The sequence below is a fragment of the Molothrus ater genome, chromosome 1 (assembly GCF_012460135.2).
Source record: "Molothrus ater isolate BHLD 08-10-18 breed brown headed cowbird chromosome 1, BPBGC_Mater_1.1, whole genome shotgun sequence".
NCBI lineage: Eukaryota > Metazoa > Chordata > Aves > Passeriformes > Icteridae > Molothrus > Molothrus ater.
Genome location: NC_050478.2, coordinates 44,125,001 through 44,152,729, shown reverse-complemented (window position 1 = coordinate 44,152,729; position 27,729 = coordinate 44,125,001). Strand labels below are relative to the sequence as shown.

The 27,729-nt window shown below is 39.4% G+C and overlaps 2 protein-coding genes across 5 annotated transcripts in view; one reads left to right on the top strand and one right to left on the bottom strand.

Moving 5' to 3' along the window:
- The window catches only part of ACAD11 (acyl-CoA dehydrogenase family member 11), a 29,130-nt gene extending 1,824 nt beyond the window's left edge, over positions 1-27,306 (top strand). Inside the window, exons 2-20 of one of the 3 annotated variants that reach the window (XM_036406597.2) lie at positions 190-289; positions 515-640; positions 2,012-2,173; positions 2,602-2,766; positions 4,466-4,613; positions 5,197-5,318; positions 5,757-5,863; positions 6,005-6,128; positions 7,916-7,993; positions 8,375-8,513; positions 8,631-8,738; positions 9,868-9,966; positions 21,449-21,515; positions 23,018-23,103; positions 23,285-23,356; positions 23,889-24,043; positions 25,893-26,009; positions 26,420-26,529; positions 26,953-27,306. In XM_036406597.2, coding sequence (XP_036262490.1) covers positions 190-289; positions 515-640; positions 2,012-2,173; positions 2,602-2,766; positions 4,466-4,613; positions 5,197-5,318; positions 5,757-5,863; positions 6,005-6,128; positions 7,916-7,993; positions 8,375-8,513; positions 8,631-8,738; positions 9,868-9,966; positions 21,449-21,515; positions 23,018-23,103; positions 23,285-23,356; positions 23,889-24,043; positions 25,893-26,009; positions 26,420-26,529; positions 26,953-27,067 — 2,200 coding nt within the window. In that variant the 3' untranslated portion in view covers positions 27,068-27,306. Of the gene's footprint in view, positions 1-189; positions 290-514; positions 641-2,011; positions 2,174-2,601; positions 2,767-4,465; positions 4,614-5,196; positions 5,319-5,756; positions 5,864-6,004; positions 6,129-7,915; positions 7,994-8,374; positions 8,514-8,630; positions 8,739-9,867; positions 9,967-21,448; positions 21,516-23,017; positions 23,104-23,284; positions 23,357-23,888; positions 24,044-25,892; positions 26,022-26,419; positions 26,530-26,952 lie in introns of those variants that run through there. The other 2 variants (XR_004982577.2, XM_036406598.2) reach the window with 2 other exon arrangements.
- ACKR4 (atypical chemokine receptor 4) lies at positions 11,872-16,739 on the bottom strand. 2 transcript variants are annotated; one of them, XM_036406599.1, is made up of 3 exons: positions 16,682-16,719; positions 16,028-16,121; positions 11,872-13,855 (listed from the first exon to the last, which is right to left on the bottom strand). In XM_036406599.1, the coding sequence occupies exon 3, from the start codon at positions 13,834-13,836 to the stop codon at positions 12,775-12,777; it is 1,062 nt and encodes a 353-aa protein (XP_036262492.1). In that variant the 5' UTR covers positions 13,837-13,855; positions 16,028-16,121; positions 16,682-16,719; the 3' UTR covers positions 11,872-12,774. The 2 variants fall into 2 exon arrangements, with proteins under 2 accessions (XP_036262492.1, XP_036262494.1); XM_036406601.1 differs by lacking the exon at positions 16,028-16,121 and having other exon boundaries at positions 16,682-16,739.
- Positions 27,307-27,729: the final 423 nt, after the last annotated feature.

The following is a 27,729-nucleotide window of genomic DNA, read 5'->3' as shown; positions in this document are numbered from 1 at the left end:
CCACAACTTCTCTGGGCAACCTGTTCCAGTCCGATTTGGAAAAAAAACCACAACACAAAACAGCTCTGGAGAAGATGCCATTTTGTTCAGATCAAGTCACAATGCATTTTGCAAGTATCATTTCTGTTAGAAGTTTACAAATTTGTAAGTACTTGAATTTTTGAGTAATTATAATCTTTCTCTCTGCAGCTCAGGCCAGTCAAACCCAACCTTTTACCTTCAGAAGGGTGGGCAGGCTTTTGTGCTCAGGAAGAAGCCCCATGGTCCCCTTTTACCTGGAGCACACAAGGTAAGTAACATTCTTCACTGAGCTCCAAACACTTTGTTTTGCATGTGACCAGGGTCTATACATGGTGGTCCAGCACACTGATGAATGTGTCCAGAAATGCAGTGAGTGGCTGGATTATTTCCCACATTCTGTGCTCTACATATAATTAAACATTCAAGAGGATTCACTTTGCTCATTTATGTTTGAGAGGTTTTAATTGAACCTAAATTTCTGTGTCTTCCTCAGGTGGATAGAGAATACCGTGTGCAGAAAGCCTTATTTTCAGCTGGCTTTCCAGTGCCTGAGCCCCTTTTGTATTGCAGTGACGTTTCTATCATTGGAACAGAGTTTTATGTAATGCAGCATGTGCAGGTTGGTCCTCTTGTGTGAAAGATTCTTTCCTTCTCCCTACTACAAGCTGCTTTTAAGTTGTCTATAACCTTTCTGTTAGAGCCTTGCTCAGCACAGTTTTGTGATATGCGAGTAAATAATCTTCTGATGTTTTGAAGAAATGTTAGCTGTCAGCGATTCTCACAGATTTCAGCTTCTCCAGGGCTTATTTCACACTTTGTTGAATTTTTTAGCTCAATATTTAGCCTCTTGTTCTTGTTTGAGCTCTTGGAAGGATATCTTGGAATGAGGCAATATTGCTTCTGTGAAAAGCATACACAAGTCAGAGGGAAAAAATTCAGTCTGTAAAGTGAACCTTTGGACATCCCGGAGGCTTTTTAGTATTGAAGATAGGAGCTGACATACAATCACCTTTTCTTGAAAACAAAGCAGGATTCTAGTTCAAACACTAGTTTCAGAAAGACCACGGCATATCTCTGTCTCTCTGTCTGTGGTCCACCACTCTGGGTGTGCTGCTGAATTGATACACTTTTTTTAGATTTTGGTGATTTTGAGCACAAGTCTGTTGTATTGTGTCTTTTTCTTTTTTTTTATCCCCTGGGAGGAGGAGTTGAATTCAGGCCTTTTCCTTTTCATTGCATTCTATTCTGTCATTAGGTTCACTAGGAAATTAGAAATGTAAGTTTGTGGGCCAGTTTCTGAAGATTAGGTTAACCTTCCTACAAAAACTGTAAATCAAGGGTAATAGAATGCAAGGGTTGTGAAAAATTTGAAAGAGACTTCTTACATCAAAGTTGGAGGATTTAACTGGTTTTGATTAGAACAAAGTGATACCTTAAAAAGAAACCTTGTTACATTTCTAAGCATGTAAATGTATGGTCTCTCTATTCTATGATGGTCAGCACTGCTCTGTTTTTAACAATTGTAAAAATGGAACAACAAACCCATCTTCTAAATGTATCCTACTGCTCTTAAGGAGAAAAACAAGTGAATTTCTTTGGATTATTTGCGTCTTTGTACCCATAACGCACCCATTACCCTGCCTGCCACTCCTTTCCCCTGGGGTCTTCATTGGTATTTTTTCTGCAGCTTAGCTTTTTAGAGACAATACAGTAACATTGTTTTTCCTGATACTTTCAAGCTTGAGGATACCTGGATTGAGTGCTTTAATTCAGAATTTCATCTACAGATACACTATATACTAATGACCTGGGTTTACCATAAATCCCTTCATTGGCCCTGGGTGAGGAATAAAATAAATGAGGAAGGAATTTTTGGTTGCATGGGGAGTGTTGGTTCACTGCATTTGGTTTTGGTTGCGGAATGTACAGCTTTACTTCTTTTCATCTGATGTGTATGTCCCATCAAATACCTGATTTATGGTATTTCTAGGGTCGCATTTTCCGAGACATCTCCCTGCCTGAGGTGGGCCCAGCAGAGCGTTCTGCTCTGTATCTTGCAATGATAGAAACTCTGGCCCTGTTGCACTCCTTGGATTTGCAGTCATTGGGTCTCCAAGGATATGGTAGAGGACCAGGGTACTGCAAAAGACAGGTACAACTCAACATTCTCTTGTTTTGTCTGGTCTTTGAATGTTTATTTGATTTGCAAGCTAAATTGTTAATTATTAATGACTGTATTTTAGGTATTAAAATTTCACTTAGTTCAATGAATTGTGCACAATCTGAAGCCATTACTACGTTCAGATTGATTCTGTAATGCTGTACTTAGGAAAGATAACAGATTTGCTTTTGGAATAACACTAGATTTGGGCTATGTAAATAGGATTAAAGTAGATGTAGTCTTCATTTCATCTGTTGATATCTCAGTTCACATTTGCAAATGCAGAGGTACTGGGTTTTACTGAATTTTCAAGAAACGTGGTGATAGCCAAAGCCCAGAAGCATGTGCTTCAAAATTTTGTAGTCTTGAAAAACTTGTGAATCAACTGAAAAATCTGTTGGGGTGTTTGTATTTTTAAGGTATCAACTTGGAAAAAACAGTATGATGCAGCTGCTCATACAGATATTCCTGCCATGAACAAGCTGGCTGAGTGGTTAGCAAACAACTTGCCACCTGATGATAATGAAGAAACACTGATTCATGGGGACTTCAGGATAGATAACATCATCTTCCACCCAACAGAGGTATTTGAAATGTATTTGTACATTTAGTAGGTTTTGGCCCTCCATTTGTTTGTACACCTATCATGTAATAGGACACTATATGTGGATTTTTTTTTGGAGCATGAAACACCTTTGAAAGAAACAGTAGAAAATTGAACTCTTCTCTATACTCTGTGTAAGATGTTTAGGTACCTAATACAGTCCTTTCATTACAGGAGCTATATAGAATCAATGGAATCACAGAATCATTGAATGGTTTGGAGTGGAAGAGACCTTAAAGATCCTCTATTTCCAACCCCTTGGCCATGGGCAGGGACACCTTTTACTAGACCAGGTTGCTCAGGACCCCATCCAACCTGTCCTTGAGAGATACTCTAGTCATTTGTTTTAATCCCTGCTTCAAAGTTCAGGAACAAAGCATTTTATATGCATAGATCCTATTGGATTCAGTGCAGCTGAAGGCTCACTTCATTGAGCTACATAAGCATCTGATCCAAAGCCCACTGAAGTCTGTTTTATGGCTTCAGTTAACAACAAGGGCTTTTTGGAGCAGGAGCTGAATGGAGGATACATGACACTAGTGAAGCAAAGGAAAATTTGCAAAAGCTGTTTAGTTATGGAGCACATGTAGATCACAGAGACCCTGAAATTTCCCCATTCATCTTTAGGAGGAAAAAAAGATAATTTTTTTTTTTTGTTTGCCTCTAGTTTATGGAAATAAATATGTGCTACCTATATCAACACAGTTTAATTTTCATTACTTTTTTCTGTGCTACCTGCTGAGTTGTGACCAGAGGACATGCCTGGAACTTGTGACCATGACTGCAATTCATGCTTCATGACAAAGAAAGAGATCCCGGAGATTCCTAGAGATTTTGTGCATAGATTAGTTGACAGACATGATTTATAGGCTTAAATGTGCTGATTGATACCCTGAGCAGTGAGTTTGACTGTCTTGGGGACTCTCCCAGCTCTTCCAGAAGGAACTGAAGGAATTGACCAAGTTGTACATAGGTCATTTTAAGTCATCTGTAGAAATTGTTCCTGAATATGCAGGACTGGCCATGTAGGAAAGACTTTTGCACATATTTCAAGTAGCCATGGATCATGAGTAGGACAGGACAGCTGGATTATAGGAACTTTTCAGAATGACACTGTGTGGAGTCTCAGACCACCCAACTGATGACACCATTGCAAGGATGCTTGTAATGGTGAGCAGCTCTGAGCAGCGATTGACTTCCTGTGTAAGAAATTCAGTTTCCCACAGAAGTGTTAATCTATGGACAAATGTTGTGATAAGTTAGGTTTTCTGGTGCATGGTCTGTGTGAATTTCTGTGCTAAAGGAGTGTGGAACAGGACTGGGGAAGAAATACAACAACTCTCAGTACTGCTGTTCTTTAGGATATTGTAATTCAATCATGTTTTATACTAGAAGAGTTTGGAAGTTTCTGACAGAAAGAACACTACTCAAAAATGTAGATTTAAATGAGATTTTCTTTGGAAAAATGCCTGGCTTTCTGTCCCTATATGAATGTTAATTTTCTGCAGATCTTTAGATAGTGCCAAAAAGAACTCTTTGCTGTTGACAGCTAGAGTGTGTGTTTTTAATTTTAAACATACAGTAACCAAATAAAACACTTGGATATTGAGTGGGTTGTGCAGTGTGGATGGAGATAACATGTCTTCTAGCACTCACTTGAGGTTTTATTTTTATTTAAGGCTCGTGTTTTGGCAGTGCTGGACTGGGAACTTTCAACTACTGGTCATCCTTTAGCAGATTTAGCATATGCCACTCAATTCTACTTTTGGCCGACATCTATTAAGAACTTAGGTCAAGGCTCTATCTTGGGTTTCAAAGACACCATAGGTATGAAACTAATCTTTTTCTTGAAACAAATCCTAGGCCTGGTTTCTGTTTGAAATGTTGTAGGAATTAAATGGTAAATTCACAAGCATATAGTTTGGCATTTGTAAAGAACTTTTCCATAATTTATTTTTTTTGTTGTTGTAGCAAACATGCTGATAGTGAGGCTTTAGATACTTTTGTTCTATCAAGCTTTGTCTTAGCTACAACATGCTACTTCTGTAAAACCTTATTTTGAACCTTTTTAAGAGATAATGGAAGAAAAAATAAATGTAAATGTAAATAAATAATTTTTTTTTTTAAAAAGCCTTTTTTCCCCCAGGTCAAATTATTTGCCTGACTGGAGTGGAGACAAAGGGCAGCAGGAATTGTTATGGTTATCTGAAATTCTGGCAATTCCTACTTCCTTTGGTCTCTCCATATCAGTTATGTCATGAGAAATGATAAATCATATATTTACTATGTAAAAGAAATACCTCATAAAGTTTAAAAACTGCACAAATGTTTGAAGAATAAAGTGGGGAAAAATCATAGAAAATGTTGAGTATTCCAAAAAAAAACACTTGTGTTTTTTTTATTTTTGTAGAAACTCCTTCCTTTGAAGAACTGGTTTCCATTTATTGCCGCTGCCGGCGTATTTCCACTGCTTTGCCCAACTTGAACTTTTTTCTTGCCTTGTCCTATTTTAAAATGGCAGGGATAGCCCAGGTAATACCCTCACATTTGCTGAAATGCCACATACCTTGTGTGTTTGTGGATAGTTCATTTAGTCATGGATAATACAATAATAGTTGTATGTCTATGCTGTTGTCAGTTGGCTTGAGGGACAGGCTGGGCTTGTTTGCCATATCACGTGCAGACATTTGGCTTTTCTTTTTTTGTTTTTTACTTTTCCTACAACTACTTTTTGTGATTTGCCTTTTGTTTGGTTTACCTGGGATATGATTTTAACTCTTGTGCAGCAAGCATCTTCATTATATCCATTATATGTACCAAAACCAATATTAGCATATCCCAGTAAGTTTTTTTCCTTTTAAGATCATGTGCATTAAAGTGTTACTTTTATATTTGGAGAAATCACCAGTGTGTTAAAGAAACAATTTTAAGTGCATAATTATAACATAAATGGTTTTCTTTTGGTTTTAGGGTGTATATGCCAGGTATCTTATTGGAAATGCTTCTGCAGAGAATAGTCATGAATTTGCAAAGCTTGTGGAGCCTTTGGCAGAAAGAGGATTAGAGCTCTCAAAAAGGTAAGAGTGGTCTAGATTACTGGTCAAAGGCAAGGCAAAGCTTTTCCAACATTTTCATTCATTTAAATGCCTGTCTAAGGCAGCTTATGTTATTATGAGGGAAAATCTGGTCTTGTTACTGCATTGAATGTTCTTTCCTAGGTCATCCTTCAGCAGCACACAGCACAGCATTTCTGGAGAGCTCTTCCATCAAAGCAGGAAAGGCCAAGAAATTTTGCTGAAGGTTAAGCAGTTCATGAAGCAGCACATTTATCCAGCTGAGAAGGTAAAAGCTTTTCATCAACCTGTTTATAAAGGAACATTTTCTGACTGGATGCTATAAAAATGTAAAAATACGTATAGAAGTCATGTCTTCCTGGTTTGGTTTTTTTTTTTTCCAAAACAGCCTGATTTTCATGCAGTAATGATTATGGCATTACAAAATATTATCAGAAATCATTATAGACAGCATTATTTCTTTTCAGGATTAAAATACAACATTAAAATGTTGTGTGCATTGTTAATTAAAGAGTTATTTTTTAAACTTTTGAGGTGTAAAACCTTCTCTTTTTAGAAAGAGTTACTTTTTAGAGGAAGTTGCCAGAATACTTGTTAGACTAACTGCAACCTAGAACTCTTAGATACCGAACCGGAAGACACCTATTTAAAAATAGAAACTGCTGATTTTAACCATATGAGATGCATTTTTCTGTTTCTTGCTTTTTAGGCTGTGACAGAAAATGGGATTGCATAATGTGTCAGAATAGCCTCATTCCTGAATATATCTAATACCAATGAAAGTTTGAAATCAGATAATGAAATATACACAAAGTCCATAGTTAGTAGAACGGAAAATTAGATTAAGTAGTTTACTTCATGTCCTAGGAAGGTTAGGAATTTCCACATAGGAAGTTGGTTCAGCTTTTAGCCTCGTGGAAGTAAAGATGGCTTTTGATGCAGAATTTGTTGTTTTGGCTTTTTGAATTACGTTTTTTTCCAAGTTAAGCAGAAATGCAGAAAACATCTTAATCTAAACGTTTAATGAATACATCTACTTATCACAAGGAGGGGTCAAGGGCACTAGCTCTTGATGTGCAAAGTTTCTTAAAAAGTATCTCTGTGACTAAGTTGGGATTGTAGTTTTGGATTGTCCAAGAAAGCCTTGCAATAATTAAAATATTTTCTTTAAAAAACAAATGAACCACAAAAAAAATGCAAGTTTTTCAGATGAGTTGTGTTGTGCTTGGATGTTATTTCTGGTAACGGGTGTTGTGAATCAGGACTTGTGAATTCGACTTGGCCATTTGTATTTATTGTGCCCAATTCTGAAAATGACACTACTTTTATTCATTTTATAACTAGGTTTGGGCCAGGTTTGAAGTTCTGTGCCTCACTAAAACATGTTTGTGAAAATACTAAGATTACTGAATTCAGAGGTACACTTAAAACTAATGACTGGTGCTTGGAATGACTGCTTACATTATCTGTTAAGGAATTATTTTGACAGGAAGAGAAAATGCTTTTTTTTTCTCACAGTTAAGAAAAGATTAGTTGGGTTATGTGTCTGAATCTTAACTGTCAGTACATCAGGCTTTTATTTGTTAAGGAATTATTTTGACAGGAAGAGAAAATGCTTTTTTTTTCTCACAGTTAAGAAAAGATTAGTTGAGTTATGTGTCTGAATCTTAACTGTCAGTACATCAGGCTTTTATTTGTTGTTTTACTTCTGGGTTTGTGCCTCTTATGTGTACTGTTGTCAATAGGTACTTTTATGTCCAGAAAATACTGACCTCCTAGGATACTATGTCCATCACATACTTTAAACCATCCCAAATAGTAGTTAATGTACTGATTGGGGTCATCTGATATTTAAAGTCTTGCAGAATGAATAGATTGCCGTTGAACTTACAATGATATATTTAATTTTATAATGCAGCCAACTATATAATGTAAACCTGTGTTGAATATTTTTTACTTGGTTCCTTGGGTCGTAGATCTGGAAGAGATGTATTATTATTTGTGTGTTACATGTGATCTTAATTTAAACAGTATCTTTTATTTTGTTTCTCTAAGGAAATAGTAAAATATTATACTGAACATAGAAATGCTGAGGACAAATGGAAGAAACCACCACTGCTGGAGAAACTGAAGGTATGGGATAACAAATATTTTTAGCACTCTAGCAGTAAAAGAGCACAGACACAGAGGATAAGAGTGATTGGTATATCCTGTCAGAGAAGTTACTTTACATGGAAAGAAACAATGTGAGGAACGGTGAAAAGAAAGGAAGAGGGAACTATGGAAAAAGTGAGAAAACAAATGAGAGAGAAGGAAAACAAAATGAACTTTGAGAGGGGTATATCTGAACTTTGAATCAAAGACTGAACCTACAATTTCAGAATAGCTATTGCAAAAACCATCAGATATATTGGACAGTAGGGTAGGCAGGAGCAAAGAAAATGTGTTGCAAACCAGAATTGATTTTTTTTTATGACTTATTGCTGATGTTTTTTCTGTTGATTCTTGTGACAGGAATTGGCCAAAGCAGAAGGTCTGTGGAACCTTTTCCTCCCAGATGTCAGTGGTCTCAGCCAGCTTGACTATGCCCTAATAGCTGAGGAGACAGGGAGATCACTTATTGCTCCTGAGGTTTTCAACTGTCATGCACCAGGTTAGCAACCCTGGTTTAGTCCCAAAACTATGGCACTGGAGCATTAAAAAGTTGGGTGTCTCACACCTTACAGGCTGTGTGTCTTGAGCAGTAATCGTGACTGCTGATTTCTTACAGACACAGGAAACATGGAGGTCCTCCACATGTATGGCACTGAAGAGCAAAAGAAAGAGTGGCTGGAGCCTCTCCTAGAAGGGAAGATTAGTTCTTGCTTCTGCATGACAGGTGAGTTTTTCTCTAGAAGAAAGTTAGAGCCAATTGGTTGAAACTTCACATGGTGTATGCAGGGAAAAGTAGAAAACTGCAAGTTGCATGTTACAGTGGACATTTCTGTACTAATTCAGTATCAGTGAATGTGCTTGAATATAAAATCATCTATGAGGTGTGAATGCAAACTGGAGCAGCCTTGGTGCCTTCCATGGTAGCTGCCAATTTTCATGGTTACAATAATTAGTATTTGCTTTCTATGTATTTTTAGCTTCCTTTTTGTACTAGTAAAATAAAATTTATAGTACCAAACAGGTTTACAATAGAGCTTACCCTTCCTTGTAGTGTTCTGTGGAGTTTTCTAGACATGCACAATTGAGTCCAAGTATGATTATTGTGATTAAAGTTGTATGGTTTTGCAGTCTCATAGATTTTTTTTTAAGATATAACCCAGAAATAACTTGCTTTATGTCCATAGCTCAGCATTGTATTTAGTTTTGCTCCTGAAGGCTTGTGGCATTCAGCATCTCTGGAAGGTAGCTTTTGGAACACGTAATGTCAAAATCTTGATCCTCCTGTGTCAGATGGAATCAAAGAACTCAGCCTTGCAAACACTTACTTTCCAAATTCTGTTTCACTGTTTCCCAAGAGGAGATAGATACTTTAGTTTTAAAGTAGATTGCCTGTAAAAAGATGTAACAGTGAAAGGAGAGAGAATATTTCCTGTTCCAAAAAATCATTGATGACATTTTGTTGACAACTTCATGTAGTGTATTCATAAGCAACCACAAAATTATTTTCAATCTCTATTTTCGCTTGGGAAGAAACCAGGAGGAGAAAACAGGCTGGGGAGAAATATGACTGTTACCTGTAAGTACAATGGAAGGATAAAGGATTTTAAAAGAGAAGGAAAGGAAGAAGGCTGATTGCAAAGGGTGGTCCAAACCCAAGAGCAAGTACATTTAAACTGGCCGTGAATAACAGATTGTTGGAAAACAGGAATTCTTCTGTCCACCAGCAGCGAGGGTCTTCAAAGAGTTTTTCAACTGGGGGCAAAACTTTTAATAGTGTATCCAGAGTCCTATATTTGTGAAGGTTGTATTACCTTTATATTTAATCTGGTGGTTTGTTTTCTTCTTTGACACAGAACCTGATGTGGCTTCAAGTGATGCCACCAATATGCAGTGCACTGTTGAGCAAGACGGGGACAGCTATGTGATCAATGGCAAGAAGTGGTGGAGCAGTGGTAAGTGTGGAAACCTAAATAAGAATGGCTAAGGTAGAATTTTTTCCAAGACATATTAAAACAAAAGTTTTTGTGCTCCATTTCTGAGATGAAAATTTGTCTTCTCTTGAGTAAAGGCAATAGAATGTAAAGCAGCAGAAGGAGATGAATTGAGCTTTTGTTGTATGAACCAAAGTCCAAGATTCAAGTCCAGTTTGGGGATTTGGGCCCTTTTTGGAACCTCTGAATTTTGTTTACAGAATGAATGCTGCTATTTTCTTTAAACATTACCTCTTTCTATCAGTCAAATTACACACTTATGGCTTTGTTTTCATGAAGCTGTCTTTGGCAGCTTTTGTGAGAGGCTTGAGAGTACCATGTAGCTACAGTAAAACGTAGCTGCTTTTAAAGTAGCCTGTGATGCTGTTGGACAGACTACTAAAGGAGATTTCCTTATGTTATAATTCCCAGTAAAATCAATGCATTGTACTGTAAGTGGCAACTGTCCCTGATATTTTAGTACTGTTACTTTTTTGCCAAAACCTGTGACAGTGACTTGAGAGTCATCATTCCCTGGGAGTTTGGATTCCAAGTAAATAAACTGAGTTGTTAAACTTGAATGTTTCATTTATGCACACTATTATGACAGCTAGCTGCTGATACATGCTTGTGCAATACTTGGAGTTGCCAGAAGATAGATATCTCTCTCTGTTCTACTCCTGTAAAACTGGCAGCAAAAAGAGGCATGGAATCTTGTCTCCTGACCTAAGAGTGTTGCTTAACTGCTGGCTTTTTAGCCTTTGCTCTGGGTCAGTGGCTCCCAGCTATGCATTGCTGTCCCTGAGGAAGTAATTGAGAAAGTTTTAGGGGGTCACACACACAAAATACTATTATGTGAATTATAAAAAGGAGAGTAAACATAAGACATTCTTTGATTTGTCTTATTTTTAATAAATACAAAGAGTGCAGTCAGATTTGCATAAAGACAGATGCATAAAAGGCACTGCAATCCCAAGAAGTTTGAGAAACGTGTTCATTTGGCTCTGTATTAGTCTCTCTTTCTGCCTGGATGGGAAGGTATTTTTTTGTTGTTGTTGGTTTTGGTTTTGGTTGGGGTTTTTTGACTTTTGGGACATTAAAACCTTGGATGTGTGGGAATTCCAGAAGCCTGGCAGCCTGGTCAGAATGTCACTCTGTATTGTGAAGACAAGTCATAAATCACACATGCAAGGAGTCAGTTACTTCATGGAAGAAGTGGGGTTTCTTATTATGCTCTGCATGTGTACAGCAAATCCAGTATGGCTTAAATAGGTCAGATTAATGGTGTATGTGTAGAAAACCTGTCAGGCACTTCTGACTTACCTGTTCATGCCCTAGTATTTCTCAAAACATTCTGAGTAGACATTCTGTAAGCTTTTGTCATCCAAACAGGGAGAAGAGGCTCATGTCTTGTTTATGCTACTGTAGTTTCTTGTCTGCCATTTTAGAGCTTTTTGTTCCAGTCCATACTTGTGTAACTAGGAACAGTATCTAAAAATGAGACATGGCTTTCCTAATCTTTAGATGAGACATTTTGTCAGAGCCCACAGGATGTTTGAAGACAAGGACAGAATGCTGTAACACCACTTCTTCATTTTGAAAGCTAAGCTAGCATCCCAGTACATTTGAAATGCTTACAGTGACTCATGGAAAACTGCTGTTTTCCTGGAACCCCTGCCAACACTGTGGCAGGGGATGGCCTTGGTACCTCTCTTTGTAAAAATTGTAAATCCATGAGCTCCATATGGAATGGGAAGCTCTCTCTGTTGTCAAGCAAGGCCTCTCCCATTTGTTGGTTGGTAAATGCCTATGGATGAGAGATGTCAGTATCTACTAAAATAAAACAAAAATAAAGATAAGAAAAAACAAAAGCCAGTGCACTTTTTCTATTCTTTGATTTTATTATATCTTCATATATTTTAGCAGATGCAGTTATTGCAGTGCTTGATTAATTTTAACAATTCTAAATAAAAAATCCAGGCCTTGTATCTGAAGATTACCTGAACTTTTTAATACATTTATAAAATTCTAGAGTATGCCAGCCACCCTTCGAGCACTAGTTGAAGTTTAGGCTGAGCAGAAAAGAAGAGATGAAAGGTCATTTTTCTGTAGTTATAGCAAAGGAGTTGCTGGAGTGTTTTTGTGGAGAATGTTGTTGCTGCTATATATTTGTAGAAACACATAGAGAATGGCTTTTCCCCCCTCTTTCTCCCTCTCAGTTCTCAGCCATAAGCTTATGCTTCATTTCAATCTGCAAGGTTATCGATGGAATGATAGTTGAGTTGAGAAATTGAGCTGAACTGTTAGGCAAATGTTCTAAAGTTTTATAAAATAGTTGGAGAAACACAAGATTATTAACTTCTGGTACAAAGGTTCCCGTTGTTTGATTTGTGACATTTTTTTTCTCTCTAAGCATGTTTTAATCACATGCTTAGATGTGTACTAGTTGTTCGTTACCCAGTTACTTAATTGTCTAATACTGTGACACTTGGAAATTTAAATCTTGGGGGTGTTTTTAGGTGTTTGGGTTTTGTTGTGGTGCTTTTTTTTGTTTGAGTTCTTTGATGTTGTTCTTTAGTAAATATCTTGGGTTGTTTCTAGGGGTTTCAGTATTCAGTTCTTGCTTGATTCCAATAAACACGTTCCACTTTAAAGTGCTTTGTGATGTCTTGGCAGGTTCAGAAATTCATGTGAAAGCTGACTTGCAGAGAAGCAGCTGTAGAAACAATACCCCCTGGAATTAGTAAACAATTCCCTTGGTTATGTAAGATGATGGAAGCAATGGAGGACCTATATAGTGAAACTGATTGTTTCTTCAGTAGGGTCTTCATAATTCATAGAAATTTCTTCAGGTCTTCCATTCTGCTGCTGTCTTCTCCAGTACCCATAATTTTTTGCAATTTTCATGACGTTCATTTTGAAAGAGGCGCCCAGGAAGGCGTAGAGGAGGGGGTTGAGGCAGGCATGGAACAGAGCAATGCTCTTGGTGACCTGGAGTGCCACATCCATGGTTTTACTGGCCTGGCAGTCTGTCACGAACATGTAGATGATGTCTATGGCTCGCCACAGCTTCACAATGTTGTAGGGTAGCTGGGTGACAATGAAAGTAGCCACTACTGCCAGCAGAACCTTGAAAGGCCTGGACTTCTTAACATTTGCAGACCTAAAGATTGCCCGAGCAGTAGCAGAATAGCAGATCAGCATTACTAGGAAAGGAAGCAGGAATTCCAGGATAATTTCCAGGATTTGAATGGTTGATTTTAAGACTGTTTCCATGTTCATTGGAAATATGGGAAGGCATTCGTTCATCTCATTGTGTTTCTTGACTTGATTAAATATCAGCTCTGGGATACTGAGGAAAGTGGCAGCCAGCCAGACACAGAGGCAGGTAACACTGCAGTGTTTGCCCACTCTTCTATGGCCCTGGGATTCAGAAGTGGCCCTGTATCTATCCACACTGATACAGGCCAGGAACAGCATGCTGGAGCTGAAATTCATGGTGTACAGAGAAGAAGTGAGCTTGCACATGGGGTTTCCAAGTTCCCATCCCTGCACTGCATTTGCAGCCCAGAAAGGGAGGGTGAAGAGCAGGAGCAGATCAGCGATGGCGAGGTGCATGATGTACACGTCTGTCTTGGTCTTGGGTTTCTTGCAGTAGGCATAAATTGCAACCACCAAGGAGTTTCCAGCCACTCCAACTGTGAAAGCCAGTGCATAGAACACTGGGAGGAATAATTTTCTGAAATTTCTCACGTCACTTTTTTCACAGAGAAGCTCATAGGTATTGTAATCTATAAGAGGGTTGAGGTCATCCTCCTCATCGTCAATCCAGTAATCTGTTGAGTTATTCATGTCTCAGATTGTGGCAAAACTACAAAATACAAAAAAGTGGGGAGAAGGGAACACCAAAGAAATAATATTGGGTTTAAGTTCTAAAATTTCTGTTGAAACCTAAAACCCTTCTTCAGGGCTGCTTATACATCTCAAATTTAAGGAACTTGGATATTCAGAATACATTTGTGAATAATCAAAGTGAAGCTAGACAGTAACAGAGGCAGAGCAGACCATCTCAAGTTCTCATGTGAAATAGGGTAGCTGAGGACATCAGTGTGGGCAATTCTTGTAAAATGGATTTAATTGAAATGCTTTCCTTACCCTTAGCATTTGAGGTTGTATAATGACTGGACTGCCCCTCACTGATTTCTGCATTTGAGTCGAGGAGCCATCATTGCTTTACCTGCTTTGACTGTGTTATGTTTGACAAAATTTCATTTGCATATAACTCTTTCTGTACTTTTATGGGGTTGGAATTACACCTTCCCCTCTCCAGCCTCTGCAAAGCAAAGCAATACCAGCTGAAGGCTGTAAATGCTGTTACAATCAGGTGTATAAGGAATATGAGCAGATTAGAGCTGAGGCAAGCAGCTATCTGCTGTCATAAATTCTGACAAATTTTGGATATGAGTCTAGTACAGGGAGAGTGTTTTTGTTTGTTTCTCAGGTACGCTGTACATGCCCATTACAGAAAGCACAGCAGGGACTCTGTTGCTGAACAGCAGCAGAACAAACTTAATTTAGTTTCTATGCCCACATGGAATTTCTTACAGGAGCAGATTGCTGTGGGTACACTGCACCTTCCAGCTGGAGCTTCTCAGGATGTTATGATAGAAAGGAATTTTATTAGATACAAACTACCCACAAGTACCCAAACAGCTCAGAAACTCTGTTGTTTTTTGTGGTATGATCTCATGATAGATTTACTCTGTAAACCCTGAGGCTGGCTTCTTCTCACTGCCAGCTTAGGGTTGAAGTTTAACCATTTATTTCTTCAGATTGTGTCTTAAGCAAGTTTGTGTGCTGCAGTATTTTCTTCTTTTCCTGTAACTGTGTTCATTGACTAATGTGCTGAAATTCTGTCTGTTGTAAAATACAATCCTGCAGTACCCTGTTTCCTTGGAATAAATGGGACTAAGTTTTCTTAGCAGCAGTAGCAAAAATCATCTGAGAATGAAAAACATATTTGCCTTTTGGCATCATAGCAGTGTTTAGAATTTGAGGTCAATGTTGCTGAAAGCAGATTGTTATCTGATATTCTGTCCCAGAGCTACAATTTGTCTCTTTCAAGCCTGAAAGAAAAATGCAAATACCATTTCTGTTTCTTAGACATTTGTTTAAATGAATGTTTTAACTCCTGAAGTTTTTTTAATATATCTGTCTACTAGGAAAAAATAAGTTACTGATTGATCTCATAATAAGGGATGCAGACCAATTAAATAGAGAGAAATGGAGAAATTTTTTTGTTTGATTTTTTTTTTTCCAGTGATTCTCCTAGCCAGATTTTTTTTAAAGTGTATTAGTTTAAAATTAACTATTGGTTTGGCTCCATCTTTAATGACTTTGTTGTATTATTCTGTTAACATTTCAAAACACTTCCCATCAAACTTTAAAAAAGGATTACTCCTTTTTAAGTCTTGCAATTTCTTCTTTGTTGTTATCTTTATTGTCATCTTTAATGAGATGTGCAGAATGGAAAAGTACAGTCACTCTACTTAATACATTGGCAAAGGGATGTCTGTTCCATGCCTAACAAGCTGTGTTATTCCAGCAGCAGTAATCTTTTGCAGCTTTATATTACTTTGAGGAGAGATTTAGTTATCAGCAGCAAAAGAACCTTTTTTTTATTAATTTTTTAGTAGAAGAGAAACTGCAGCAAGAAGAGTTTAATCCACTTAGCTGAGATTTGAGGAAAATTAGAAATTAAATGAAAATATTTGTTTGTGGTCTTAAAACACTTAATACAGAACCCATCAAGGAACACTTAATCAAATTGTATCACTGGCAAATTTACTTGAAAGCAAACCACTAAACATTTCAGGGCAAACTTTAAAAGTCTGTGTAAGACAAAGCAGTTTGGCTGTGACTCTGTGCTCCGCTGCCTGATAAGCTTTTGCCTGCCCTGAATTCATGACAGAAACACAGTTATCTAAGATGCTACAGTTGACATTTGTCCCTTAAAAGCACAGTTATGTTTTGGCTCCCATACCTGTTCACGTTTGTCTTTCCTGGTAGTGCTGTCTCTCAGGCACACGAGCATGTGCCCATTGCAAACAGCCAAGCAGTCCCGTGGGAGTCAGGCACTGAAGAGTGGTGGAAAAGCTTAGTTTAGTCTCCATCCCACACAGGGAGCCATGCCCATGTGGAATTTCTTACAGGAGCAGATTGCTGTGGGTACACTGCGTGTTCCAGCTGGAGCTTCTCAGAATGATATGACAGAAATGACTTTTATCATGCACAAACTGCCCACAAGTACCCAGACAGCTCAGAAGCTGCTGGTTTTTCAAGTAGTTTCCTAGGAGGTATACTAATAAATTTATTAGATCTGCAACTGCATGCTTTCTTGCAGAATTGTTTCAGCCTTCCAGTCAGATAAAAATTCAGTGTTTCTGTGTATTTAAACTTCATGTAGGATTGTATGAATGATGGTGAATTAAGTTAATATCCCCAGTTTAAACAGACAGATTTTTTTCCTCTGATAAATTTAGCAGTATTTTGTCCTGCTACTGAGCAAATCTAATTTTGATACTGGAAAGGAGACATGAATGATATATCTCTGTAAAGCCAACTTAACTAAGAGTTAATGTATGCAAAGAAGATATCATCCAATATACAGAGCAGTAAGGATTAAAACAAAACTAACCTTTTTTCAGCAGATGAGTAGCAGGTACTGCAATTGAGATGTGCCTCAGTGAAGTGATCTGAATTGCTCTAACATGTTGCATTTTGTCTTCAAATGCCACACCCTCCTGTGGAAGTACGTTGCACTTTCATTTTGACTTGACAGTTTAAAAAAACTTTTGAAAAATTGTGCTTTCCTGGAGACTTTTCTTGTGTTGAACATGTGAACTTCCTACATTCCTTCCTGTTCCAACAAACTGTGACTGCTCTGTGGAAGGTCAGGACGCTCTTACTGCTTCTCTTTGTTGTTTGTGGTTTTATTCCTGTAAGTCCAAATGTTTAATACATCATCAAGAGGCTTTTGTCAAACAACACATTAAAAAGGTGAAAAGGATGGAAAGGACATGCATCTGGGGCTGAGTTACTGGCCCAGACACCACAAGGAGTCACTCCATTCTTTCCTCAGGGCAGTACTGTGCTTTTGATGGCTGATTGTGTAAGGTTTAAAGGGATCCTTACACCCCCTCCTTACATAAATTTTTAGGGGATACAATAGAAAGATGAGTTGGTTTTTGTGAGGTGGGGAAAGGGGTTCTTTCAGTGTGTGAAATCAGAAAGAGGGTAAGGAAAATATGTGAAGGCAAGTGGCAAATTGTCAACCAGAGTACAAGCAGATATTCCTGCATCCTGGGGGAGAGTTCTCAGGGGCTTGAATATTGCCAGCCAATCTCATAATCAAATTAGTGACCTGTTTGAATTATCCTGGATCAGAAAACAATCTAATGAGCTTCAGTAAATGCAATATTGAAGCCCAGCAACACAGAGAGATACTAAGGAGACCAGAGGTCAGATTTTGGGAGCTTATGGCACACTGGTGCACCTGCCATGACTGGATTAACCTTCTGTCTGTGCTTCAATTATTTTGAAATATGTGAAAGGAAAGATTCTTAAAAATGGGCAGCTAAGAATGTAATGGGCAAATGTTTTCCACATGCTATATTTTGTTTCAGAATGACAAAGTAAAATGGGCTAGGAGAGGAATTGCAGCCTAGAGAAAGAGTGCCACAATATTTGTGCATATTTCTCCAATGCTTTCATCTTGAGTTATCATAGTACTTCAGTGGTGCTCTTCACAGTGGCAGAGAAGATGCTTGGGCTCCTTCCCAGCCATCTCCTCACAGGTCATGTCATGGCTTTGAGGCCTGAGCTCTGTCTCTTTAAAAAACAAATGAGACTTTCAGTTCTGAATAGGCTTTTTCTCAATAGGGTCTCCAACAAGACTGAATAATCAGGCTGGAGCTGAGAATGCTCCCAGGGAATTGTGTGTTGCCTGTAGAAGTGCCCAAGAGGTTCTGTGGGCAGGCTGTAGAAAGGCAGTTCATGTGAATCCTGCCTTGCTTATTGCAGTTGCTCGGCTCCTTGAAACCTTTCAGGGGTTCAGAGAGGACAGATCCCTCCAGTCAGAGTAAAGAAGCAATATTATCATGTGTGTATTTCAGTAGGGTCAAAATTAACAAAAATTAGTAAGAAGAGTGAATACAAAACAGATCTTAAGTAAAAACACTTGTGGCTGTGTGGAAGTGGCATGAAGGCAAGGAAGAAAACCATTCCTAAGCTGAGCAGCTGCTCTCACTGGCACCACCAGAGCCCGTGAGCTCCAGCTGGGAATGACCAGCAGCACATTCAGTGGCAGGACTGCAAAGCCCTTGCAGCTGCACAGCCCCAGCATTGCCTGTTTGCTTGCAGCTGCAGCTGTAGTCCTTGCCCTCCATGAACCAGCTGCCTGCACTGTTTTCTGGAGAAGATGAGATAAAACTGTGGAATACAACATGCTAGTGGAGAGAAATTACTGCAGGCTCTTGGTGCGATTTGCCTGTGTGTGTCACTTTTCTCCATCAGGAGACTCCCACATTCCAACAATCAGTACCATGCTGCCATATGCATCCTTGTAGGACCAACACCCTTAGGATGTTAGTCCTACAAGACCAGTTTTTTCTTGTAGGAGAGTCCAGAGCTCTGGAAGAACACGGAGCTGTCAGGTCTGTAAGCCACCACAGACCCCTGACCTTTAGCAGAGAGAAGTAACCTGCTGGGCTGGGGTGCAGCAGCCAATGTGGCAAAAATCATAGGTGTTCACCATTCAGGCAGTAGTTCATCTGGGCTTAGGCATCTTAGACAGAAAATTGAAGACTGAACACTGAAAAATAAATAGATTGTAAGAATTAAGGTGCTGCTGGCTTCTGAAAGCATAAGGTAGAAAAAATTTACCTTATGGCAGATTTCTCAAGTACAGGTGGTACTCAAAGGTTGCCACATTTAGTAGTCTCTACACCAGACAGAACCTATATAAGTTGATGGTGTGAAGATCAGTAAACTTAAGCATGTTATACCCCTGATAGCAAAGATTAGGCTTCTAATGGGATTGTGATCAACACTCTAAGCACATTTTAAAATACTATCTTTGCCTCACTATGTGAGTGAGTGCCATGAAGAGTTCAAAAGTATAAGTTAGTTAAACCAAAGATGTTTGCCAGTGTAGCAGCATTGTGGTCTAAAAGTTTTGGTTTGTGTAGTCATATACATTGAAAACGTTATTGAAAGCTCATCAAAATGGAAATATGGTTAAAACTGACCACCTGAAACATCTAGTGTTTCTTCAATTGTGAGTTTTCTTGCAAAACTGCTTCTAACTCCTACCAAAATAACAGGCTTCTCTGACTCTTCCCCTCCATCCTCCAGCAACATCTTTGAATTCTTTAAGTGAGGTGAAAATGTCATTTACAAAAGAGATGTTTATTCCATCCAGGCTGTTTGCATTCCATCCAAAGCACTGGAGTTTTTCAGAGTCTTGCATTAGACCAGAACTTTTTTTCAGTGTTTTATGGATCGAAGTGACATAAAATTTATTTTAGTTTTTTAGGACTTAAGACTAAGGAGTGGAAGGGCCAGGAATCTGCTGTCCTTTGCTCTGCTTAGATAGGAACAAGCACGTTTGAGATTGGAGTATTCATTTGCCTTCCAGAAATGTGTACAAATTATTTAGAACATCTAACCAGATGTCTAGCTCTCAGTGAACTCCTCACTGAGTTCTTGAAAGCTTCTTCTCAGGTTTTGTGAGTTTTTTGGTTTTTTTTTTCATACAGTATGGTTAAATTTGCTTTTTGTTTTGAAGCAGGGATGTGACTTGAGGATTATTTACAAAACAGTTTTTCAGGCATTTCCAGAAGGTCAAAACATATTTTGTTGTAAACCTCACTTGAACATAGGTCTGTATTAGAAAATTGCACTTGTGCAATTCTTTACCTTTCGTGGAAAAGGAGAAGAGTCAAATACCCCTTGTGCAGGGGTGACATTTCCCTGTGCAGGGTAGTACCCTGCAAAGCATATGTTGGGTCATTTGGGGCTGATCAGCTACTTGTTGCAGTTGCCCAAATGAGCCAAGTGTTTGGGATCCAGTGTGGTAATTTTTTTTTACCAAATGGATTTATGCCCCTGGCCAAAGCTTTTCACTGGGATTTTTAGCTTGTTGGTGTTGTACAGGTTGTGGGCCACTGTCTAAGCCCTCTCTAGAAACAATGGCTGAATACAATATTGCAGAAGAGGAAAGTAAACATCTGGCAGTCTGGCCCTCCAAACAGGCAGTGTTTATCACAATTAAATAAATCTCTCTTCCACTTCCTGGCCATCACAGTGGCTGCTTGTTGGAGGAAGTGTCTCAGCTCAAAGCCAGGGGGTTGTATTGTCCAGACCAGAGTCTCCCAAGCCTTGTGAGAACAGCTGCTAGAGAAGACATAAAGTTGTATTTGCTTCTAACCTCAGAATAAAGCCAAGCTGCTATAGATCAAGCCTTGAATTAAATCTCTACAAAGCTTGTCATCTGCAATCAAAAATTACTGATTGCTACACCCATTGGCTATTTTCCCTAGCTTTATTGTTTGTGGGAGGCTTTGAAAGGAATGAGAGCAAGCTTTGGTACTAAGAAACCTTTAAAGAAAAAGAGAGGGAGGATTAAGGATCATAGAAATGCTGTTTTAATCAGTTGTAGAATCTTCTTCAGGACTAGTACATTAAAGTGCTTTCTTTATGCTACAAAGGCTTAATAAATATGTCCATAATAAGAAACATCTCAAGTAATTTTATCAATGGCTTGAAATGCTAACAGGCTATTTTCAGGTAACAATTTTCACTCAGATCTTTCTTCAAAGTGCAATTTAAAGTAATTTGTGTAAAGGGGGAGAAGTCCTGCATTCCAGAGAAGCTATGCTGAAGTAGTAGCAAAGTTATCACGGTAACTCTTTGATAGCCCTATCTGCATAATTTGGTTATAATGTGGTTGGTGTTTCATTCCCACATAGACCCTCCAGTCTTGATAGGTTGAAGAAGTTCTTTTGAAAGTTTTACTTTTGAAATGGCAGCATGTCACCTTGATAGATGTGCTGTTGTATCACACTTAATTGCTCAGCCGTAATGGAGACTGAATCAGATTCCAGTAATCAGATTCCATTACAAGTACCTTCTTGTTCACTTTTCATAGCAATAGGTGATGGACCTGGAGGGTTTGGATGTTTGGCTTTTCATGTTCCTCTTCCCACAAGTCAGCTCCCTTTTACACATTAAGAACTAATGTGTATTTTGTTCTGGTGTGCTATTCAGAATATAAACACAGGGGTAGATTGCATTTCCTGCCTCACAAAAGGAAGGCAGTAGGGTTTCTTGTTATGAAACTTAATTTGATTCTACATTGAGATTTTATACTAAAACCAGTTTTTGTGTTTGCCACTTTTTTAAGGTGCTGGGAACCCGAATTGCAAAGTTGCAATTGTAATGGGCAAAACCAAAAACTTATCAGCATCCAGGTAAGAATTCCTTGGAGACTCAGAATCCCCTATAATTTTTTCCATGGAGGAGTGCTGCTTGCAAAAACTTTAAGTGAAATGCCATTAGTTGCCTTGACCAGTTGGATGTGCTCCTAAATTAGAAGGATGTTTTAAACCTCAGCACCTGTCTCTTGTAGCCTGAGTTCCTGTTTTGCTGTCAGGTACTGTTGACTGAGTCCTCCCAACCTTTTCCACTGTTAGCATCTTTCATTGGCATGTTTCCCACCTCTCTCCATTGCACCAGCAATGCACCGGTGTTTGTGCAGCTGTGTGGTGAACTGGATTAGGAAATTTTGGGGGCTTCACTAGCTTTATCTGTGTCACATAAATTTTAGTCTGCATCAGTTGTTTAGTCTGCATCAACAACCAACAACTCTGGCTTACAATTTATTTTCTAAGTGTAATGTTAAAACAATTAACACCAGGAAGAATTAAATAATAATGCTTATATAATAAAACCAAAACTTCTCCGAGCTTTCCGGATCAGAATGGGTACAAGTGGCACATCAGAGACCTGAAGTTACTGATTAAGTTTTCCACAAAGTTATCTGTAGATACAGAAACTTAAATCTGAAACATGGGGTGTTGGTAAGGTGAAGGTGTGTAAGCAGAGAGCATTGCACATCTTAAATCACACCTACTCATTTTATTCCTAGATGTGTAAACATAATCCTTACCTCTTCTTCTTTGACACAAACATGTTCAACTTGTTACCAAACTAGAATTGCAAGCTTTTGCAAAAATTTATACAAGTAATGAATGAAATGCTCCATGTCTGGTGTATTAACATCACACAGCTTGTAATGCAAAAGAAATGTGACATTTATATCTAAGATGGATTTTAGCCCAAATTCCATGGATAATCTGAAGTTTTTAGGTTTGGCTAGGTTCCACCAAGAAGCAATCAGTAACTTGCACACAGCACCCAGGAGGGTTTGCCTGGAAGTTATACAGACAGTGGCATGTTAAGCTCTTAGAAGCTGAAAAGAATTTAATGGAGGGGATTATGTGACACTCCACTTGCTAGAACTGGAGACTGAATTTAGAGACCTGGGCATCACCTCCAGTTCTGTGTGACTAAAACCTAAATATTCTGAAGGAATGTAAACATGGGGATGGATTTCTCATTCCTAAGCTGTAGTCAAGCCAAGATGGTGATTCTGATAAACTGGTTTTGAGAACAAAACAGAAAGGTAGAGGGGGAGGAACTGATTGGGTGATACAGAACAGTGTGCACAGAAGTGACAGCAGCAGGAGTTTCTCAGTCATGGTGCCTTAGGTGCCACTAATACATTTTCACTTGTTGACTGGTGGGTCAAGAAGGGTTGAAGCCACACTGTGTGGGCAGGATGGTGCAGGTGGTACAGGTAAATCGCAGCACTGGCTTTATGTGAGTCCTAATTTAAGGATGGAAAATAAAAATGCAGAAGGGGCAGACAGAAGGGAGGCTCAGAGGTAACTGTGCTTTTTGTCTTGATCAGGTACAAGCAGCACAGTATGATTATTGTTCCCATGGACACCCCAGGGCTGAAGCTGATAAGACCTCTCTCAGTGTTTGGCTACATGGGTAGGTGATCATATTTATCAGTTTAATTTATTAGCAGGCTCAGAAGCTGCAGTTATACTAATAAATATTGTGTATTTAATAAATCAGTAAAATGGATATATAGAAGAAGGGTTAGGAACTGGAGGCCTGTATTTTTATCCTCTTTCATTTTACCCTGCTGTTTTGTTTTCTAACTTTGTAGATGAGATCCATGGAGGACATTTTGAGATACACTTCAATGATGTGCGAGTACCTGTCTCCAATATAATACTGGGTGAGTTTCAGCACCGATTTATTTTTAATACATACAACAATGAACCAAGCTTTATGAGGCAGTGGTTTGTGTCATGAATCACCATTAGTTATTTTAAACAGCTCTGGTCAGTTGAGGGAGCCCACTCTTCCTTTAGCAGCCTTCCTGCTGTTTGAATGTACCTTAGAGCAGAAGGAAGCAGGGCAGCTCTGGCTGTCATGCAAATATCATTCCCTTGAGGTAGAGCAAAGCAAAGTCTTTAAGTGCTGTTCTTCCCCCAAAACCAGCTCTTGCAGACTTTACAGACTTTTAGAAAGAATGTTGTGCTGCACTCCATGGCTGGTACTTGGCAGAACTGAAAAAGAAATAACAAGCAGGCCACCACTGTGGTCCCCTGCAGGGAGAACTCTGCTCTACTTCTCTCACTTAGTGGAGATCCTGGTTTCTTCTATTTCCCCTCTGCTTCTTTTATTTTGCTATGGGGTCACTTCTGCTTGGAGCCTTGGACCCTTCCAAGAGGGAGTTTGCAGAGCCTGTTTTTCTTTCCAACCAGGTGAGGGCAGGGGGTTTGAGATAGCCCAGGGCCGGCTGGGGCCGGGCCGGATCCATCACTGCATGCGGTCCCTGGGTGCGGCCGAGGCCGCTCTGGAGATCCTGTGCCAGCGCGCGGCTCAGCGCGAGACCTTTGGCAAGAAACTCTATCAGCACGTAAGCACCTTCCCTCTTTGGCCCTGTTCACAGACTCCACACACTGACCTTTGTTCTGCCCACACACAGCCTTGTGTGGCTCTGATAATGCACATGGCAGCAGCTGTGCCCTAACCTTGAATTCCTATTCATAAAGCTTTGGGTGGCAAAGGGAAAAAAAAACAAAGCATATTGCAAGGCTCTCATTTTTCACCATAATCTACAGTATCTTTTTCTTTTTTTTCCCCCTTTGCAATGTGCAATGAATTAGATATCTTTTGCTGGATTTGAATGTAGATTTTTTCACTGTGTGTTGTTCTCTGCTTTTCCTGATCAATTTGGACAGGTATTTTTTCAGGCATGCAGTTTATGCTTCTGTTACAATCTGAGTTCACCATTTTTGTGTATCCATTCTGTCACCTGGCTGTCTCCATTCAGAACCACTGGAGACATTTAGGGGTCTAAATTTCACTGAAAATGTTATTTCTTTGATCAAATATTTGTAGTTGCGTATGAAAGTACAGACCACATCAAGGGAAGATTGGAGATCGTTGCTCTTATCTTGCTCAGGATTGAAATACTGTTTCATGAGCAAGAGCTTGCTAAAATAATAAAAATATGACAGTCTGCTTTGTAGAAGAACTATCCGAGTTTGGTAGTTGGTCTGTCGTATTTCAAGTGTTCCTTAATTTTTCCCAACAGCTAGGATAGCTTTATTGGAAAAAACACAAGTAAAAGCAATGGAAAGAGGAAATTGAATTAGCATGTGGCACAGATTGTAGCAAATTGTTTGTGCAGATCCAGAGGGAGCAACTTTACACATCTGTATTTCCAGTCATATCATTTCCCAACTTCCCTTCACCACCATAACCTAGAATGAGTAAGAGGTGCATGAGGCACTCTGGCTCTCAGAAGCTTGTTGAAGTAACAGCGATGTTTGATGAAGCCACAGGCCTCGCCTGGAGGCAGCTGCAGAGCCCATGCAGGTGCTTCACAGTGAGGATGGCTAAGACAAGGTGAGGCTGGTGGCTTCCCTGAGTACCAGGGTGCCTGCCCCAACCCAGGCCATCATTTATGGCCCCAGAAGCTGCTGACTGAAGAGAATTGAACACCCCATCTAGGTTTGGATCACCTTTGCTGCAACCAGCCAAGCTGAGCTTCCAGATTGCACTGAAGCAAGTGCTGCACATTTACTTTTGTGTCCTACAAAATCCACAGCCCTAGAAATGGAGGCTGGGTGAGGCTCCAAACAGTTTTTGCACTGACAAGCATCACAAACATTTGTTTCTCCTGTGATATGTTGGCTGCAGGGGGAATTAGCTAAGAAGAGCAGGCAAGGGCTGCCAAGATCATAACTTCATTTTGGATCCAGACAGTTACTAATTTATCATCAGTCAGAGGCAGCAGGCACCACCCTGCAGCTGTTCGTCTCTGTGTCATGCACCACACAGCACCAGTTTAAGCAGAAACAGAAATTCCTCTCCCCTTTCACCCCCTTATTTCTATATACTGGGGCTTATCATATGGACAGAAGGCTGTTAAGGGTGGTAAGAGGTAAAGGAAAGCAGGAAGGAAAAAGCAGGCATGGAAGAGCTTCTGGAAAATGGCCAGCACACAGTGGGGGTCTGATCAGGTGCCAGAATCCACAGGTTTTCCCTTTTCTTGTTTCCTGGCAGAGCAATTCTTTTCCTATCTTTAATATTTCTGTTAATCAAGTGTTTTCTTTATTATGCCTCATCTTAGATATGCTTTAATTTGCACACAAGTGGCTGTAGGTTGGCTGAACGTGCACACGCTGAGGAAGAGGGGCAGCTCCATGTCTGCTCAGAGGCATTAACTGATGTTCTGATGTTGGCTTTGGGACCTGCAGGAAGTTGTTGCCCACTGGATTGCGGAGTGCCGTCTTAGCATAGAACAGGCTCGCCTGCTCACACTACAAACAGCCCGCAAGATCGACATGTTGGGCAACAAAAGAGCAAGGAGAGAGGTAAATTTTATTTTTTGGTAGCTAGGACTTGGTGGATGCAATGCCTGTGCATTCAGCTGGTTAAAAGACAAGGTAAAACATTATTAAACATTATTATTTTAAGTGTGGAGTATAAATCCATGTTGAAAAGAGCCTTAAGATATGCTTTTAATTTTCAGAAGATTGGGGAGTGATCTCAGTCAGAAGTGGAGATGAATCTGTTCAAGCATTGCTTGCTTGTCTCAACACAGTAAGATAGTTTTGAGTGACTGGAAAGTTTTACCATCCCCGGGAGCGGGAACAGCAGAGCTCTCATCCAACCCCAAGAGGAAGGAATGTACTGAGAGATACCAATATTCAATAAAAGTGTTGGGTAAATATTTTCACTTGGTTGTGAAACTATTACTGATAATGTGGTTCTTTAACCACAGGTAGCCATGACCAAAGTGGTTGTTCCACGAGCTGTACTTAAAGTGATTGACTGTGCAGTTCAAGTGTGTGGTGGAGCTGGAGTTTCTCAGGATTTTCCTTTGGCGTTCATGTAAGTAAAAGGAGATTTCCTGTAGATTTTAAGCATTTCTTTTATGATAATTTATAACACAGTTTCACCTCAGCATGAAATAATAGTGTATGTCTCTTTAAGCTATAAAATTTAAACCAATTGTTTTTATAGTGCAATTAGCCTTACAAAAAATAAAAGCTGGCACTGGGCCTAAAATAGTTCTTATCAGCAGTAAAGAGGATGTGCTTCTAAAACTTAATGTTATCTCTTATGGCCTTGGGGAGAAGCAAAACTTCTGAATTCCCAGCCCACCCATCTCAATCCTGCCAGGAAGATTTTGCTGCAGTATCTCTCATGTGACAGCACTTTTTCAAGCAAAGGCAGCAAAATCAGTGCTGAGAGCTCCTGTGTGGCTGCTGTGGCAGGTCAGGAGGCCAGGCCTAACTCAGCTCTCCCCCACAGGTTCGCATCCATACGCACCTTGCGCCTGGCAGACGGGCCCGATGAAGTTCATCTCTCAACAATTGCAAGGTGGGAACTCCTTGATCAGTCCAAGAAACTCACTGCAAAAATCTAATGTCAGCATAAAGCCTTCTCTAATGGAGGGAAGATTAAGGCAAAGTTTCAGTGTAATAATGGTATCTAAGATAAAACTGAATGAACACAAAAACTTGATTCTAACTGGAAGCAATTCTCTCACTATTTTCACTTATTACACTTAATAATTATGGGCTTGCTTTTAAGAATTTGCTAACACCATGCAATAACTTATCTGGGTTTCTTTATAATACTAAATAAAATCTATTTTTAAACAGGCCTAAAGTGCTTTCTTTGTTCTGAATCAAAGCATTTTATCCTTTTATTGTAGAAAAAGCAGTTTTGAGTAAGAAATCCCACACAATTTAATTTATTGCAAGCTAGGCTAAACTTTTTAATTTGTTAAATTGACAAACACTGGAGGTAGTACCTTGCTTTTTCTTTTCCAAAGCTCAGCTGCAGTCCAACCCTCTGCTCCCCAGTTCCTGCTCTCAGCTGCCTTCCTTGTCACTGAGACAACACTCAGTCCTGCCCCCAGCCCCACTCAAGTGAGGCTCAGGGCAGCACAGAAGGCTGGAGCCTGGAGTGATTCCTGGAGTTAGGATAATCACTTCTCAGCTTACACAGGGCTGGTAACTTAAGGGCAGTGAAGTTAAGGACACAAGGGTTTACTGTTTGCATGAACAAACAAACTCCCCCCTC

Excerpts from the sequence above, each read along its gene's own strand:
- ACKR4 (XM_036406601.1), bottom strand. The coding sequence starts at position 13,836 with ATGAATAACTCAACAGATTACTGGATTGACGATGAGGAGGATGACCTC.